General features: G+C 37.7%; 1 protein-coding gene across 1 annotated transcript in view; it reads left to right on the top strand.

Moving 5' to 3' along the window:
- Nucleotides 1-15,658, top strand: part of LOC127865155 (eIF-2-alpha kinase activator GCN1-like) — a 160,670-nt gene that overhangs the window by 45,930 nt on the left and 99,082 nt on the right. The window contains exons 11-24 of the mRNA XM_052405044.1: nt 556-708; nt 3,878-3,975; nt 6,403-6,478; nt 6,904-7,056; nt 7,348-7,440; nt 7,569-7,644; nt 8,658-8,817; nt 9,806-9,989; nt 10,339-10,460; nt 11,393-11,571; nt 11,690-11,783; nt 12,836-12,955; nt 14,425-14,617; nt 15,162-15,490. Of these exons, the coding sequence (XP_052261004.1) occupies nt 556-708; nt 3,878-3,975; nt 6,403-6,478; nt 6,904-7,056; nt 7,348-7,440; nt 7,569-7,644; nt 8,658-8,817; nt 9,806-9,989; nt 10,339-10,460; nt 11,393-11,571; nt 11,690-11,783; nt 12,836-12,955; nt 14,425-14,617; nt 15,162-15,490 (2,030 nt within the window). The remainder of the gene's footprint in view (nt 1-555; nt 709-3,877; nt 3,976-6,402; nt 6,479-6,903; nt 7,057-7,347; nt 7,441-7,568; nt 7,645-8,657; nt 8,818-9,805; nt 9,990-10,338; nt 10,461-11,392; nt 11,572-11,689; nt 11,784-12,835; nt 12,956-14,424; nt 14,618-15,161; nt 15,491-15,658) is intronic.

The following is a 15,658-nucleotide window of genomic DNA, read 5'->3' as shown; positions in this document are numbered from 1 at the left end:
TGTCTACAAAAGTAGTCACTCAAATCCTAATGCTCAGTATTTGAAGTTGATCAGGTTGTATGACTCTGTTATTTGATAGGCTAAGCAGTTTCACGTCCTTCTCACCCCTTCCTCCAGCTCCACGCACAACACACTTTTATTAGTCACAACATGTTTTGCAAGTACAAATGTACCAGCTTCAAAGTTAAAAAAGGCACACCACTTTTTTAGTATTTGTTTTGACATATTTACACCAGATGGGAGTTATTTATAACTACAACTGACAGCTCATATGCATGCATGCTTTATAAACAGCCCTTGTTTTCTAATCAAAATCAAGGTCAATTTTACACAAGGGGGTTAACAATACACATTTTGAATTGTCTCCCTTTATCAGACTTTTTTCAACTGAAAACCTGGTTTTGTGAGACTTTTTTCCCTTTATAGCAAGAAGTTATTGTAGGCGAAAAGTGTTGTCCCTAATATCTGGGATGACACAATGCACATCATTAAGCCCAGTTTTCCCAGAGCGCAGCTCATGTATGTCGACTGTAATGTCTGTAATGCTGTGAGCAGGTTCTGAGGGCAAGTTGACTGTCCAGGAACAGAAGTTGAGTGTTCTGCAGGCTATAGGGCACATGAGTCACAGCTCAGTGAGTGGGGCCAAGACCCTACAGGACCTCGCCTCTACTGTGGCTGAACTCTTCATCCCTCTCCTCACCACTGAAGGTATGGCACCATATACCAATGAACTTCTCTAAGCCTTATGTAAAAAGACTTTTTTTATTATGGGGGGAGCATATAGTCGCCGCTTCGTCTGTCCGTGTGTGCGTCTGTCTGTCTGTCCGACCGTGCACAATTTTTATCCGGGCTATTTCTCAGCAACTAATGACCGGAATTCAATTAAACTCTATGGGAAGTTTCACTACCAAGAGGAGCTGTGCATATTATCAGCTGGTTCTGGTCGGATGATTTTTCACAGAGTTATGGCCCTTTGTAATTTTCCATAAACTGTACATATAGTGCAATTCTTGTCCGGGCTATTTCTCAGCAACTAATGACCGGAATTCGATGAAACTTTATGGGAAGCTTCACTACCAAGAAGTGATGTGCATATTATCAGCGGGTTCTGGTTGGATGATTTTTCACAGAGTTATGGCCCTTTGAAAATCTCTATAAAAAAATTCTTGTCCCCCCAACTACTGTGCCCTCAAGACGTTTCCTTTTATCTGAATATATAGTGCAATATTGTGACAAAAAAAAACTTTGGGGAGCATCACCCGTCTCCCGACGGTTACTTGTTACAAATTTGTTTTAATTCCATTTCGTAAGTAATGCACTGGATTAATGTATTTTTGAATACTGCTTATTGACTATTAATGACACTGAAATTCTTGAGCATTTTTGTTTGCAAATTGATCGATCAACATAATTTATTTTATAGTGAATTATCATAGGAATTTATTGTACAAATATTGGTAAGCTTTATACAGTGTTTGCTGAAGATTGACCTGAGAATGTTTGGTTATAAATCCCATAGTGATTAGTCAAAAAAATCTTAAAATGAAAACAAAGATTACCATGCATTACTAATGTATAATTATGGATTTGAGAACTGAACCTTGTTCTGCTATGGACAATTAGTATATTACCCCAGACCTTGTTCTGCTATGGACAATTAGTATATTACCCCAGACCTTGTTCTGCTATGGACAATTAGTATATTACCCCAGAATGAGTAAGGTTAGTCTTCCACTTATCAAAATTTGAATTCTGGCCCTGTCTATCCTGTCACATTTCTATTTCAGTGCATGAAGGCACCCTGGTTCTGGCCCTGTACATCCTGACACATTTCTATTCCTGTGAATGAAGGCACCCTGGTTCTGGCCCTGTACATCCTGTCACATTTCTATATATGTGCATGAAGGCACCCTGTTTCTGACCCTGTATATCCTGTCACATTTCTATTTCAGTGCATGAAGGCACCCTGGTTCTGGCCATGTATATCCTGTCACATTTCTATTTCAGTGCATGAAGGCACCCTGATTCTGGCCCTTTACATCCTGTCACATTTCTATTCCAGTGCATGAAGGCACCCTGGTTCTGGCCTTGTACGTCCTGTCACATTTCTATTCCAGTGCATGAAGGCACCCTGGTTCTGGTCCTGTCCATCATGTCACATTTCTATTCCAGTGCATGAAGACGCCCTGGTTCTGGCCCTGTACATCATGTCACATTTCTATTCCAGTGCATGAAGGCACCTTGGCTCTGGCCCTGTACATCCTGTCACATTTCTATTCCTGTGAATGAAGGCACCCTGGTTCTGGCCCTGTCTATCCTGTCACATTTCTATTCCAGTGCATGAAGGCACCCTGGTTCTGGCCCTGTACATCCTGTCACATTTCTATATATGTGCATGAAGGCACCCTGGTTCTGACCCTGTATATCCTGTCACATTTCTTTTTCAGTGCATGAAGGCACCCTGGTTCTGGCCAAGTATATCTTGTCACATTTCTTTTTCAGTGCATGAAGGCACCCTGGTTCTGGCCATGTATATCCTGTCACATTTCTATTCCAGTGCATGAAGGCACCCTGGTTCTGGCTCTGTCTATCCTGTCACATTTCTATTCCAGTGCATGAAGGCACCCTGGTTCTGGCCCTTTACATCCTGTCACATTTCTATTCCAGTGCATGAAGGCACCCTGGTTCTGGCCCTGTACATCCTGTCACATTTCTATATATGTGCATGAAGGCACCCTGGTTCTGACCCTGTATATCCTGTCACATTTCTTTTTCAGTGCATGAAGGCACCCTGGTTCTGACCCTGTATATCCTGTCACATTTCTTTTTCAGTGCATGAAGGCACCCTGGTTCTGGCCATGTATATCCTGTCACATTTCTATTCCAGTGCATGAAGGCACCCTGGTTCTGGCCCTTTACATCCTGTCACATTTCTTTTTCAGTGCACAAAGGCACCCTGGTTCTGGCCATGTATATCCTGTCACATTTCTATTCCAGTGCATGAAGGCACCCTGGTTCTGGCCCTTTACATCCTGTCACATTTCTATTCCAGTGCATGAAGGCACCCTGGTTCTGGCCCTGTACATCCTGTCACATTTCTATATATGTGCATGAAGGCACCCTGGTTCTGACCCTGTATATCCTGTCACATTTCTTTTTCAGTGCATGAAGGCACCCTGGTTCTGGCCATGTATATCCTGTCACATTTCTATTCCAGTGCATGAAGGCACCCTGGTTCTGGCCCTTTACATCCTGTCACATTTCTATATATGTGCATGAAGGCACCCTGGTTCTGGCCCTGTACATCATGTCACATTTCTATTCCTGTGCACGAAGGCACCCTGGTTCTGGCCCTGTACATCCTGTCACATTTCTATATATGTGCATGAAGGCACCCTGGTTCTGGCCCTTTACATCCTGTCACATTTCTATTCCAGTGCATGAAGGCACCCTGGTTCTGGCCCTGTACGTCCTGTCACATTTCTATTCCAGTGCATGAAGGCACCCTGGTTCTGGCCCTGTACATCCTGTAACATTTCTATTCCAGTGCATGAAGGCACACTGGTTCTGGCCCTGTACATCATGCCACATTTCTATTCCAGTGCATGAAGGCACCATGGTTCTGGCCCTGTACATCATGTCACATTTCTATTCCAGTGCATGAAGGCGCCCTGGTTCTGGCCCTGTACATCATGTCACATTTCTATTCCAGTGCATGAAGGCACCTTGGCTCTGGCCCTGTACATCATGTCACATTTCTATTCCAGTTCTTGAAGGCACCCTGGTTCTGGCCCTGTACATCCTGTCACATTTATATTCCAGTGCATGAAGGCACCCTGGTTCTGGCCCTGTCCATCCTGTCACATTTCTATTTCAGTGCATGAAGGCACCCTGGTTCTGGCCCTGTCCATCCTGTCACAATGGTGTGCCAAGTTTTACACAGTTGTTCCAGACAAGCTCATGCAGTGGTTTAAGGTACAGTTTTCTGTAATTTTTTGTATGTCTCACTTTGAAGGAAAACTGTTCTTTGTTTGTTCCCCTGCCAAAGGCGGAGAGATATTGTTTTGGCGTTGTCCGTCTGTCCGGCACTTTTGTGTCCAGAGCCATATTTTGGAAGTGCTTTGGCGGATTTCATTGAAACTTGGTATGAGTATATACATGGATAAGAGGATGATGCACGCCAAATGGCATTGTACATCATTGGATAATAATAATGGCCCTTTGTATCTTGAAAAAATGCTTTTTGTGTGTGTCCGGAGCCATATCTTGGAAGTGCTTTGATGGATTTCATTGCAACCTGGTATGAGTATATATATACATATATATATATATATATATATATATATATATATATATATATATATATATATATATATATATTGTTACGAACTTTGCTTTGAGGTATACCGTTTTAATGACTTGATTACTTATAGCTTTCAAATAGCTGTTAATATAGTGTTACGCTTGTTCCATCAGTTTTGAAATATGACACATGTCCATAGTAAACGTTTAAACAATAATTTATTCGTGCGAAGACAATAACCGCAATAAACTTCGAGCGAAGACAATAATGGCAATAAACCACCCGTTAGACAGCAACACAATGTAAGTGATTCCTAACCGCCAGCTTCCCGGTAATTACACTAGGGTAGTATTTACAAAGTTATTGGCGTGTGACGCACAATCAGTCAGTTCTGCGTTCTTTCAGTATTTATTTGTAAATAATACAATAAAAGTGTTAAAATGCTTTCAAAATCAGTGTTACTTAATGTAAACAATCTTCAATTTACTGGATTATTACTATAAAACATGTGATAACGACTAAAAGGTATTTACTTCAAAAAATGAATGACTCTCTTAACAAAAATTACGTCTATCCTAGATCTTTACTAAAACTCAACTGTCCACTGTTTTTACTTATTGTTTAATACTGATGACCAAAATTGGTCAATGACCAAGATTCTGGGCAATGACCAAGATTCTGGTCATTAATGACCCGAATTCTGGGCACCAGTGACCAAAACTGGTCAGTCACGTGACTGATCAAAAATAATTACCCAGAAATTGGAACGTTTCATGACGTCGTTTACAAAACGTCATAACAATAAGACATATTGGCGCCTTATTTAGAAAAACAATGAAAATTACAAAGAATTAGACATGGATTTACTTTGATGTGATACATCTTCTTGCAACAACAAAGTTGAACTCTCAAACTGTCAAAGTGACATTCAGGAAAGGGAATTTCCCAGAATTCAATAAAACAAATGGCTACCAAAATTACAAGGTGCCACTTGAAGTAAATAGGTAAATAGGTACATGTAAGCTGGCAGAAATTGTAAAATATTGAAATGTACTACTAAGAAACGAAATTCTATAACATGGATGGGTAACAACTAGATGAAAGTTTTGGTGATGTTTAGATTATATACATTCACTTGAGAAAATATGCCAATTGATTTATATAGTCACATAATGTCACCAGTCTGAACAACTTCACAGTCCATGAGAAAAGGTAAGTGTTACTGTCACACCTGGGGTGTATCAATATATATATATATATATATATATATATATATATATATATATATATATATATATATATATATATAAATATATATATATATATATATATGGATAAGAGGATGATGCATGTTGGCGTTGTCCATTAGTCCAGAAAACTTTTGTATATTGGCGGGGGATATCAATTCAACAAATTTGCTTGTTGTTTTAGCTATAATACAAATTTACACTGCAGATCATCTATTTCATGGTAGAGCCTTTTTTTCATTTATTTAAGCGGACTTTTTTGTATGAATTTTACACCTCTTTCCTGATTGTTACAGATTTGTTTGCCTTGATTGTACATCATATCAAATTCACGCTTGTCTTGGGCGACCAACTGTAACCAAATTGCCGGAATATAAAGATTAACTGTTTAAGGTCATCGGACGTCCATCATAAAAAACTTTCTCTATTAAATTCGCTTTAAACTTACATAATGCCAGCTGCCAATCAAATTCTTCTCGAAATTCATATCAGCCAATCAGCGCTCAGACAGCTGAAAACACGCCGTCCACTGCATTACACCCATATTTTTAGATTACCAAACTATGCTTTTTCATAATTATATATGCATGATTGACCAGCCAAGTAACTGGATATGACAGATCTCTATTGTATTACCTTAGTAAATGTATGTAGCTTTCAAAAGCATCGAAATTCAAATGCATTATCAGATCTTCTGAATAACAAACTTACAAACTATACAAATTTTTCTTTTGGAATAGATGTATGCAATTCCACTGTTCAGTTACTGCTTATCATTACCCAACCTGTCAGTCTTGTGTTTCTATGTTTTATGTTAGTATACATTGATTGCTGTGAACTCTTTGTTTACAGAAAGGAATGACCTTGAAGGCTTCAACATCCCCAGTTCGCAATGCTTACATCATGTGTATGAATACAGCATTTCATGGTAAAATTGCTTCATGTTTATGTACACAAATATTTGTTGAATTGTGGAGCGTTGAAGTTCTGGTTGTCTGTATAGACTGTAATCTGTAACAGATTTGTTGTCACACTGTAGATATATCCTAAATTGAACTATTTAATTCACGCTATGGATATATTTTTTGCTTTATGTCAACATTTAACATAAAAGTTTTCAGTAGCCATTTAATGAACAAAAATAATATAATAAGGGGTGATATTCATTAATTCTGTACGGAATATTACACTATTGAATTGTTTGGAAAGTTTGTATTTGTTGAATGGGTTGTGTTATGCCAATTCACATGATAAAGCATGTATATTGTAAAGACTGTAACAGGTATATAATTAACAAATTATAGTTGTGTTATGTTTTATGCCCAAGAAGGTCAGGATGCATGCTCTTTGCAGGAGACACACTTCAGCAGGCCATAGACCTGGTTCCCCTACTGATACAGTCTATGGAGAAAGCTGGTATCCAGTCCACTCAATTTGCCTTGGTAACAGAGGCTGTTTCTGCTGCAAACCTCTTGGTTAAACTAAGCCTGTTAGACATAAATGCAGGTTAGTTGTAAGGACCATGTTACAGTGATATACCTACCCAATTCTTAAACGTAACTTACATGTGCCATTTAAGATTTCTTGTAGATTCTGCACATTGAAATCTGTTTATTGTCATTGATAGTGCCATCACATCAATTAAATATATTGCAAAGAATATTAAAGTAGTAAATAATAAATTAACACAGTTTGTTTTGTTTTGTAGAGGATTAGCTGATTTGATTTATGCATCTCTTAATTCATGTGAAGATAACATTATTCTGAAAGATAGATATTGTGTATTGTGTATTCCAGAGAGTAAATTTGGACCGTTCTGGAACATGGTGCTTGACAGCGATAAACAGATACTGGTCAATGAGAAATACCTCAGCTCTGTTCCAGACACAGGTATGCAGATAGAAACAGTGTTAAACTGTGTACTGGTGTGAATTATTGATAGTTTTCTGTTTGTTTTTTTTGTTGTGGTAGAAATGCTCTTCAGTTATTTAACACTTTACCTTTTCTTTATTTTGCAGCTTTAGAAGGTGTGGTGACGCTGTCAGAGAAATTGATTCTAGAGTTTCCCACGAAGATGACAGATCAAGTAGCAAAGTAATCTCACTCATTGGTTTTCTTGCTCCACTATTTTCCAAATACTATACAACTTACCCAATGACAGTGTCTGCGTCTAGTTAAGGTAAACATGGAAAGATCTGCATATGACTGTTCTTACTACAGGTATGTAATTCAAACTTCACCCATGGTCAGGTTCATTATGTCATATTGCTGACCAAGTTCCATAAGTGTTATCTGCAATGTCGAATATGCCATCTTTTTATGCCCCCAGATTGTATCTGTCTGTCTTTCTGTCTGTCTGTCTGTCTGTCTGTCTGTCTGTCTGTCTGTCTGTCTGTCTGTCTGTCTGTCTGTCTGTCTGTCTGTCATTGTATGTGTCTGTCTGTCATTGTATGTGTCTGTCTGTCATTGTTTGTGTCTCAAAACTTTAACCTTGGTCATAACTTTTGCTTGCAATATTGATGATAGCAACTTGATATTTGGCATGTATGTGTATCTCATGGAGCTGCACATTTTGAGTGGTGAAAGGTCAAGGTCATCCTACAAGGTCAAAGTTTTTAAAAAATCAAAGCGGCACATTAGGGGGCATTGTGTTTCTGACAAACACATTCTTGTTTACCTATAAATTTGTTTTAAAGTATACTGGCAATATCTCAATAACAACATTTCTATCACAGGTATTCAGTTGAATATCAACACATGTTAGGGGTCACTACGTTCCATAACTCTCATCTGCAATTGAGCAGAATTTTAACCCCTTTTTTGTAATTAGAAAAAAGGTCAAGGTCACTGTTGCATAAGAAGAGATTAAATTAATAACTTCTATTAGGATGGAGATATTGTGCAGAAATTGTGTTTGTTTGTAGTTAACAGGCTGTTCTAGCAAGAGAATAAAATTGTTGATTAGTTTTCATAAATATTTCCATTCAGAATTTAAACAAAAGTCTTATGATATTTATATAGTATTTGTTTGAAACTTTTTGTCATTTTGATTAATAACCAAGATTTTAGTGAATAAAGGAAGTTATAAGCTCTTTGTTATTTTCCAGGCCCTATTACAAGGCTCTGGTGTATTGTCTGACAAGGAAGTCGTACCTGGTCCGTAAATTCACAATGCGGAGTGTGTCCCGTCTGCTGTCCACACTTGGGGGAACCAGCATCTCTATCGCCCTCATTAGTGTGTTCAATGAGCTCCTGCAGACACAGAAGGTGAATGTTTTAATCATGCTTTTAAGCTGTGATTTTACTTCACTTTACTTAATTTGTGTAGCAAACTAGCTTTTATGTTTGAAGCTATGTTTGCAGTGGAATCACATTTTTATGTGCCCCACCACTATAGTGGGGAACATATTGTTTTTGTCCTGTCTGTTGGTGGGTTTGTTTGCCACAACTTTAACATTTGCCATAACTTTTGCAATATTGAAGTTAGCAACTTCATATTTGGCATGCATGTGTATCTCATGGAGCTGCACATTTTGAGTAGTGAAAGGTCAAGGTCAATGTCATCCTTCAAGGTCAAAGGTCAAATATATGGTTAAAAAATCGCTCATTTAATGTACACTTTTGCAATATTGAAGCTAGCAACTTGATATTTGGCATGCATGTGTATCTCATGGAGCTGCACATTGGGAGTGGTGAAAGGTCAAGGTCATCCTTCAAGGTCAAAGGTCATATATATGGGGACATAGTGTTTCACAAACACATCGCTTGTTCTAAAGGGCAATAAGCTTTGTTAACAGTTTTGAGAACACTATTTGTCTTTGAAGATAATATTTGTATTATTACAGCTGACTTAAAATGCTCACTAAAAGAAATATTTAAGAGTCTACCATGGCATTGTCTGTTATCTAATAGAATAGCAAGGTTGTATGTATGTCATACATGACATCTTAATGTAATACAATCAAAGGATCAACATTCATTAAGCCATATATTGGTCAGGCTGTATTAACTATGCTTAATATTTGTGTATCAAGCAGTCCGTAAAGGCTAATCAGGAACATTACTTTCTTCTTAGACTGGATTTATGTTAAGAAGGGACCCCTTTGGAAGTAAAATTCCATACTAGCATAAAGTGTAGTCCCTGATTAGCCTAGGCTTGTCTGGGATGACACTTTATGTGCATGCCTTAAGCACAGTTTTTCAGAACCTTGCACGGTTTGTAAAGGCCTGTGTTGCGTGCTCCTGTTTTGTTCAGGTGGTGGATATGGAGGTAGCGGAGGACACAGATCGGGACTCTGCGCCCGAGCAGACCAAGTATGTGTTGCCACGGATACTCACCCAGGCCCTCATTGCCCTCGCCTCCGTTCACAAGGTCGATGTAAAGGATGCCAGCAGCATTGCCATGGCAACCCTTCTGCCTGCTCACCATCCTTGCATTGGTAATATCTGGCAGTCACATTAATTTTATTTAAACCCAAAATCAAGAGTATCACAGCATTACTTTGAGGCTGTTCTGCCATATGAGCTTAATTTACATTCTTTGAGATGAGTGGCAGGAATGTCACTGATATATTATCATGTAAACATTTTGCTTCAGTAATGGATCATTAAAATGCTATGAGTTGGTTAAATGTTAAGTATTTGCAATAGATTCTGTTTGAAGTGTTAATCAGTTTTAAATTTTATTCTCCAGACTAGAAACAACTGTAGACTACATATTTGTATGTTTATAATGACAACCTATGCTGTGACATGAGGTTCATGAACAGTTTCAATGTCCTGTTTCAGTGCATTACAATGGGGACACATGGACTGACAGTATCCTGTATGCTGTTCACCTGGATGCCCATACTTACATCCACAACAACACTTTGGCATGTCAAGGGCTCCTAGATGGGGACCTCACTGAGGTAGGCACCCTAAACTGTTGCTGATGTATATCTAGGATATATAATTATATATATTTGTGCCTCGATGTGAACAACAGGGCTTAATGCATGTGCATAAAATGTAGTCCCAGATTAGCGTGTGCTGTCAGCGCAGGCTTATTAGAGACAACACATTCTAGTTTTATAATATTTTATTTTTAATGCAGTCTCTTCTTAAAGAAAATCTAGTTAAAGAAGAAAGCGACTTACAGTGTAAGTACATTTTAGCCTGTGCAGTTCACACGGGAAAAACTGCAAGAAAAACTGTCTTTTATGCACTAAAGATTTTTGCAAATTTATGTATTTCAATAACTTTACAAAAATAAAGTTCTTAGCGGTGTGTTTACATTCTGTCCAGCCGGTGTATAATCCCTTGAAGACCCTGTTGATTATGCACACTAAGAGTGCTGTTTACAAGAGGCATGGTGGAATTTGGAACCATTGTAGTTATAATTATTAAGAATTTCTTAGTCTAACACTAACAATTAGCTTCTCGCAATGTTTGTTCATTTCGCCACTGAATTTACACAGAAGGCATTTAAATTTTAAAAGTTGTTAAATTGTTTGCATGTTGACAATCTAGAGGAAGGGGGAACCAAAACAAAGCAGGGCACAATTCCTTCTATTTTAGTTTAGATATTTCTTTACTGTTGCTTTGTAATAGGTTCTACACATGTGAAACTCTTCATGTAATGGTTTTGAAATCTGCAAAAAGAACATGCTTTTTTTGTCGTTCTGTTATATCTAAATTAGGTTGTACTTTTAAAATGCTTGGGATAAAGTTACAGACTTCATTAAAACATGAAATACCATGAGAGCCAAATGTGATTGGGGAAGACCCTATAAATGATGTGCCATATGCCTAGGATAATGTTCTGTTTCTGGTTGATAGCTTTTTCCTTGCTGACTTCCAGAGCAAGCTGAATGCAATACAGACCTTAGTGAGGATTGCACCAAAAGATGTGCTGCCAGGTTTTGTTGACTTTGTGTCGCTCCTGCTTAGCAACACTGACCTTGTCATGGTAACCAGGGACGAGTATGGAGCTTATAAGTGTGAGGAGGGACAGCTCTACGACAAACAGCTTGCAGCCAGGTAGCTATGGCAACAATTGTTTTTTAAAATGTTAGTTTCCGATTAACAAATGTAACATATATTATTTAATTTAAATCTTCATATCATTGTGTTTTAATTCCATTTGTACTTTTTATAGCTTAAAGCTGAATGTAGTAGAAGATCAGAATATCCGAAGAGAAAACAAGTTGTACTCGTATAAAGAACAAATGGAAGAACTTGAACTAAGAAAGGTAGTCTATTTCATACATTTTGTTAAAATATGCACAGCTTTGTCAGAAATTCTGTGACTTCTATTTTAGTGTTGCACACAATTTGACCTGCTATTAATTTTGCAAATATGTTATTTTGTTTGGGTCATATTAGGTATAAACATAACTTGTTTTCAAATGTTAAATGATCGCCCATGTTGTGAAGATACAGACATTTAGCAATAGGTTATGCACATTTCAATTCTGGGGCTATTGATGTAATTAAGTACTGGTTTGGAAGAATCATCCTTATACAATTTGTGTATATTTTGGCTTGGTTTTAATAATTGTGTGATTTAAACAGCGAAAATTTACAATAAGCTTTTTGGGTTCTTTGCTTGTTTCAAATATAATTAAAACAAGTGTCACTTATGGGCTTGCACAACAAAAAGTCCCAGAATGGGTTTTACAAAACACCGTCCTTTCAACCATGGTATTTTCTGGACATTTGTTAGTCTTGCAATATACATGAAGTAATTATAAATGTGTATATTTGTATGAGAATTAAAAAAATCAGTTAGCATTCAGTAATAAAAAAATTAGAAATAAATCACATGAATGATTATAAATGCAAAATTTAAGTATGATATTGAAAAGAAATACTTAAACGTGACATACTGAAGAGTAAATATTGTTGTTATGTTTTCATTACTACAAAACTGAACAATGCAAATAAATCAACATCCTAGCGCCTTTGACATACTTCGTTAATAAACAAAAAGCTTATTCTATGACTAACAGTGTATGGAAGCTGAATTGGGATTTTATTGTGCTTTCACGCTTCATTTATTCCCCAGACTACAGTTGCATGTGTTTTAGACAATCAACATATTTTTTTAACATAATAGTTATATTTATTTGTTTGGAAGACAAATAAAATTGTCTTAATATAACAAATATTTATTTGAATCAATTTGAAATGAAGGGACAATTATAAATATTTTAAAACTTCTGGAAAATACCGGCCATCTTGTATTATAAATGCTGTCTTGAATATCAATAGAGGTAAGTTTCAGCCTGTTTGTTGTGTGTAGGAAATGGAGCGCAAGAAGGGGAAGCCCCAGGAACAGAAGCCAACACTGACCAAGAAACAGGAGGAGGCCTTGCAGGCACAACTGAAGAAGGAGTCAGATATACGGGCCAGGCTCACCAAGGTTCGTTCAAATTATTTATTTTAGCTTTATAAGATGGGAAGCCTTAAGTTTATGGAAATGCTCTCAAGTCCATTTCCTGGTAGAAGCAGTACTTTGTGTCTATGGGGAACGTCTAAAGAACTCTCCCATAGTGGGGAAATAACCTGTGACCTCCCAAAGGCTATGCAAACTGTATATCCACAACAACACTTCAACCTACACTAAGGCAGAGCTCCAGATAAGAATTGTTTTATCGTTATTACGATTTGTTTTTAAAGAAAAACGAAAAGAAAATCAAAATCCATCGTATCAAAACAAATTGAGACCGACGGATCCGAATTATGACCGGCCATTTGATCGTACTGAATTTCCAAGTTCTGCGCAGCAAAAGTTAAATGATAATGAGATTTCCGTTTCCGGATCCGTAAATTTGTTGATTGTAACCAATAATATTAGCAATTCCGTTTTCGCTTTTCTTTTTACAAAATTAAACATGGCAGTTGCAAAGCGTGGACGAGTTCAAAAGAAACTTCATTCTGGGACAGCGCCAAGTATACTTGGTTTCATTTAGCGGCGAGGACAAAGTCCAAAGTCTATTGTTGGAAGTCTATTATCTTATATAGTGTCAAAAGCGGTTGATGTGGTGGAATCGACGATCTCGAAACCCAAACTTGGCGGTATCATGCAAAAACAGAATGGGAGTGGAGAAAAATGACTTTTCCTGGTTTCAGATTGAAGGCTTGTATGCCGATATTCAGTTGAACTGTTCTTCTTGTATTAAACACAATGTGGTGTTAGTCTGGGCGAGAGAGGGCTTTTAAATCCAGAAAGGGACGGTATGCACACAGTACCTCATGTAAAGGTCAATGGAATTAAAAATTTAGTGTGTTATTATATATTTTTCATTGTAAAAATAAAATAAAAAATTGAAAATGATGAATTTTGGGGGGAAAAAAAATTTGGGAAAAAAATCTTGTAGTGAAAACTAATTGACCCGAAACCTTATCTGGAGCTCTGACTAAGCTTGGCTTTACTATTTGCCAGAATCAAATAAATTTTGGTTACTATTTTAAATATTACTTAACATTTTGTTCCATGCCAATTTATTGTTCATTACATTTTGAGTGATGTCTCAGTTAATCCTTTTTATGCCCCGGGATCGAATGATCGGGGGTATATTGTATTTGGCCTGTCTGTCTGTCATTGTCTGTCTGTCTGTCATTGTGTGTGTCACAAACTTTAAGCTTGGTCATAACTTTTGCAATATTGAAGATAGCAACTTGATATTTGACATGCATGTGTATCTCGTGGAGCTGCACATTTTGAGTGGTGAAAGGTCAAGGTCATCCTTCAAGGTCAAAGGTCAAATATATGGCTTCAAAGCGACGCAGTGGGGGGGGGGGGGGCATTGTGTTTCACAAACACAGCTTTTGGTCAAGCATTCAAAGGCTTATAAACATTAAGTCTAGTCTGTATCTTTGTGTGCACAGTTAAATAAAGACCTGTGTAAAGGATGTGCTGTGGTGCGAGCCCTGGTGCGAGGCAACCCCCAGTCAACAGGCTGCTACATGAAGGAACTCTGTCGTCTGCTCATGAAGCTTGTCAAGTCCCCCCTGGGTGCCCCGCAGGCCTCACAGGTGCTTGTAGAACTAGGTGCAGCGGTCTTCTCTGAAAAAACTTTTGGTAAGTTACGGAACTACGTGATCCTCTTTTTGAGAATCTGGTCGTTATTTATGTTTGTTAAGTATAGCCCCTGGTATTTTTTGTTTAAATGAATTTTCTATTTAGCTGTAAAACCAGTTATCCCAAAATGTGGCTCATTTTATTTCTTGGACAAGTTAAATATATATTTGCGTTAACTTCATAGTACAACCTGAAAGTTGTTGCCATTGGGTGATGAAATTTCCAACATCATGTTAGCAAAATAACTTAACGCATTGAACAGTAACACAAAAAGAAGCGAATGAAAAAGCTAAAAAAGCTGCATTACACATTTTTAAGATAAAAAATATTAGTAAAGATTAAACTACATGTACAATAATGTATACCATGTGATAAAAAGCAAAATAATGCATAGTTAAAAAAAAGTTAAGGGTTGAGAGATTATTGTTTCTGCTGAACATTTCTGTACAAGATACTATAGTTGAACATCCCTTTGGTACTTATTTATGAGCATGTTTCTGTAAATTATGTAGGTTTCTGTAGAGAATTGTTTGTCTTATGGCAGGAAATGTAATTGGGAACTGTACGCTGAGATTGTTGGACCCAGAGTGTGTATTCCTGAACAGCTGGTGTGAGGAGCCATTGAAAAACCAGGCTGTACGTGTGGTCAATGAACTGCACACAAATTCCGTGCCAGAGAGTTCCGAGTTGGCCAGCGATAGTGGGGCTGGAAGGAAGCTGTACACAGCCCCGTGCTTTGCGTACATGTTCTATCTTCTTAACTGCGTGCTCAGAGACAACGGAGCACGGGTCGGTGGGGAGGAGTCTGTAATGAGGAGAGCACTCCAAGTGATTGCAGCACATGCCGAGATGAGGTGTGACACTGAAGACCAGGTAATGGGTATACCAGTGAACACACATTCTGCATATTGTACATATCATATAGCTAATTAACTAGTTATGGTTAAATTAGACAACAGCTTGTTTTGAAATCCATTATCTGTTTGTGACTAGTTCAGGTAGTACTGTATGATTGTACTGCAAGTCAATTTTTATGGATAG

This window comes from Dreissena polymorpha, chromosome 1, assembly GCF_020536995.1.
Source record: "Dreissena polymorpha isolate Duluth1 chromosome 1, UMN_Dpol_1.0, whole genome shotgun sequence".
Classification (NCBI taxonomy): Eukaryota; Metazoa; Mollusca; class Bivalvia; order Myida; family Dreissenidae; genus Dreissena; species Dreissena polymorpha.
This window is presented reverse-complemented; position numbering and strand designations above follow the sequence as displayed.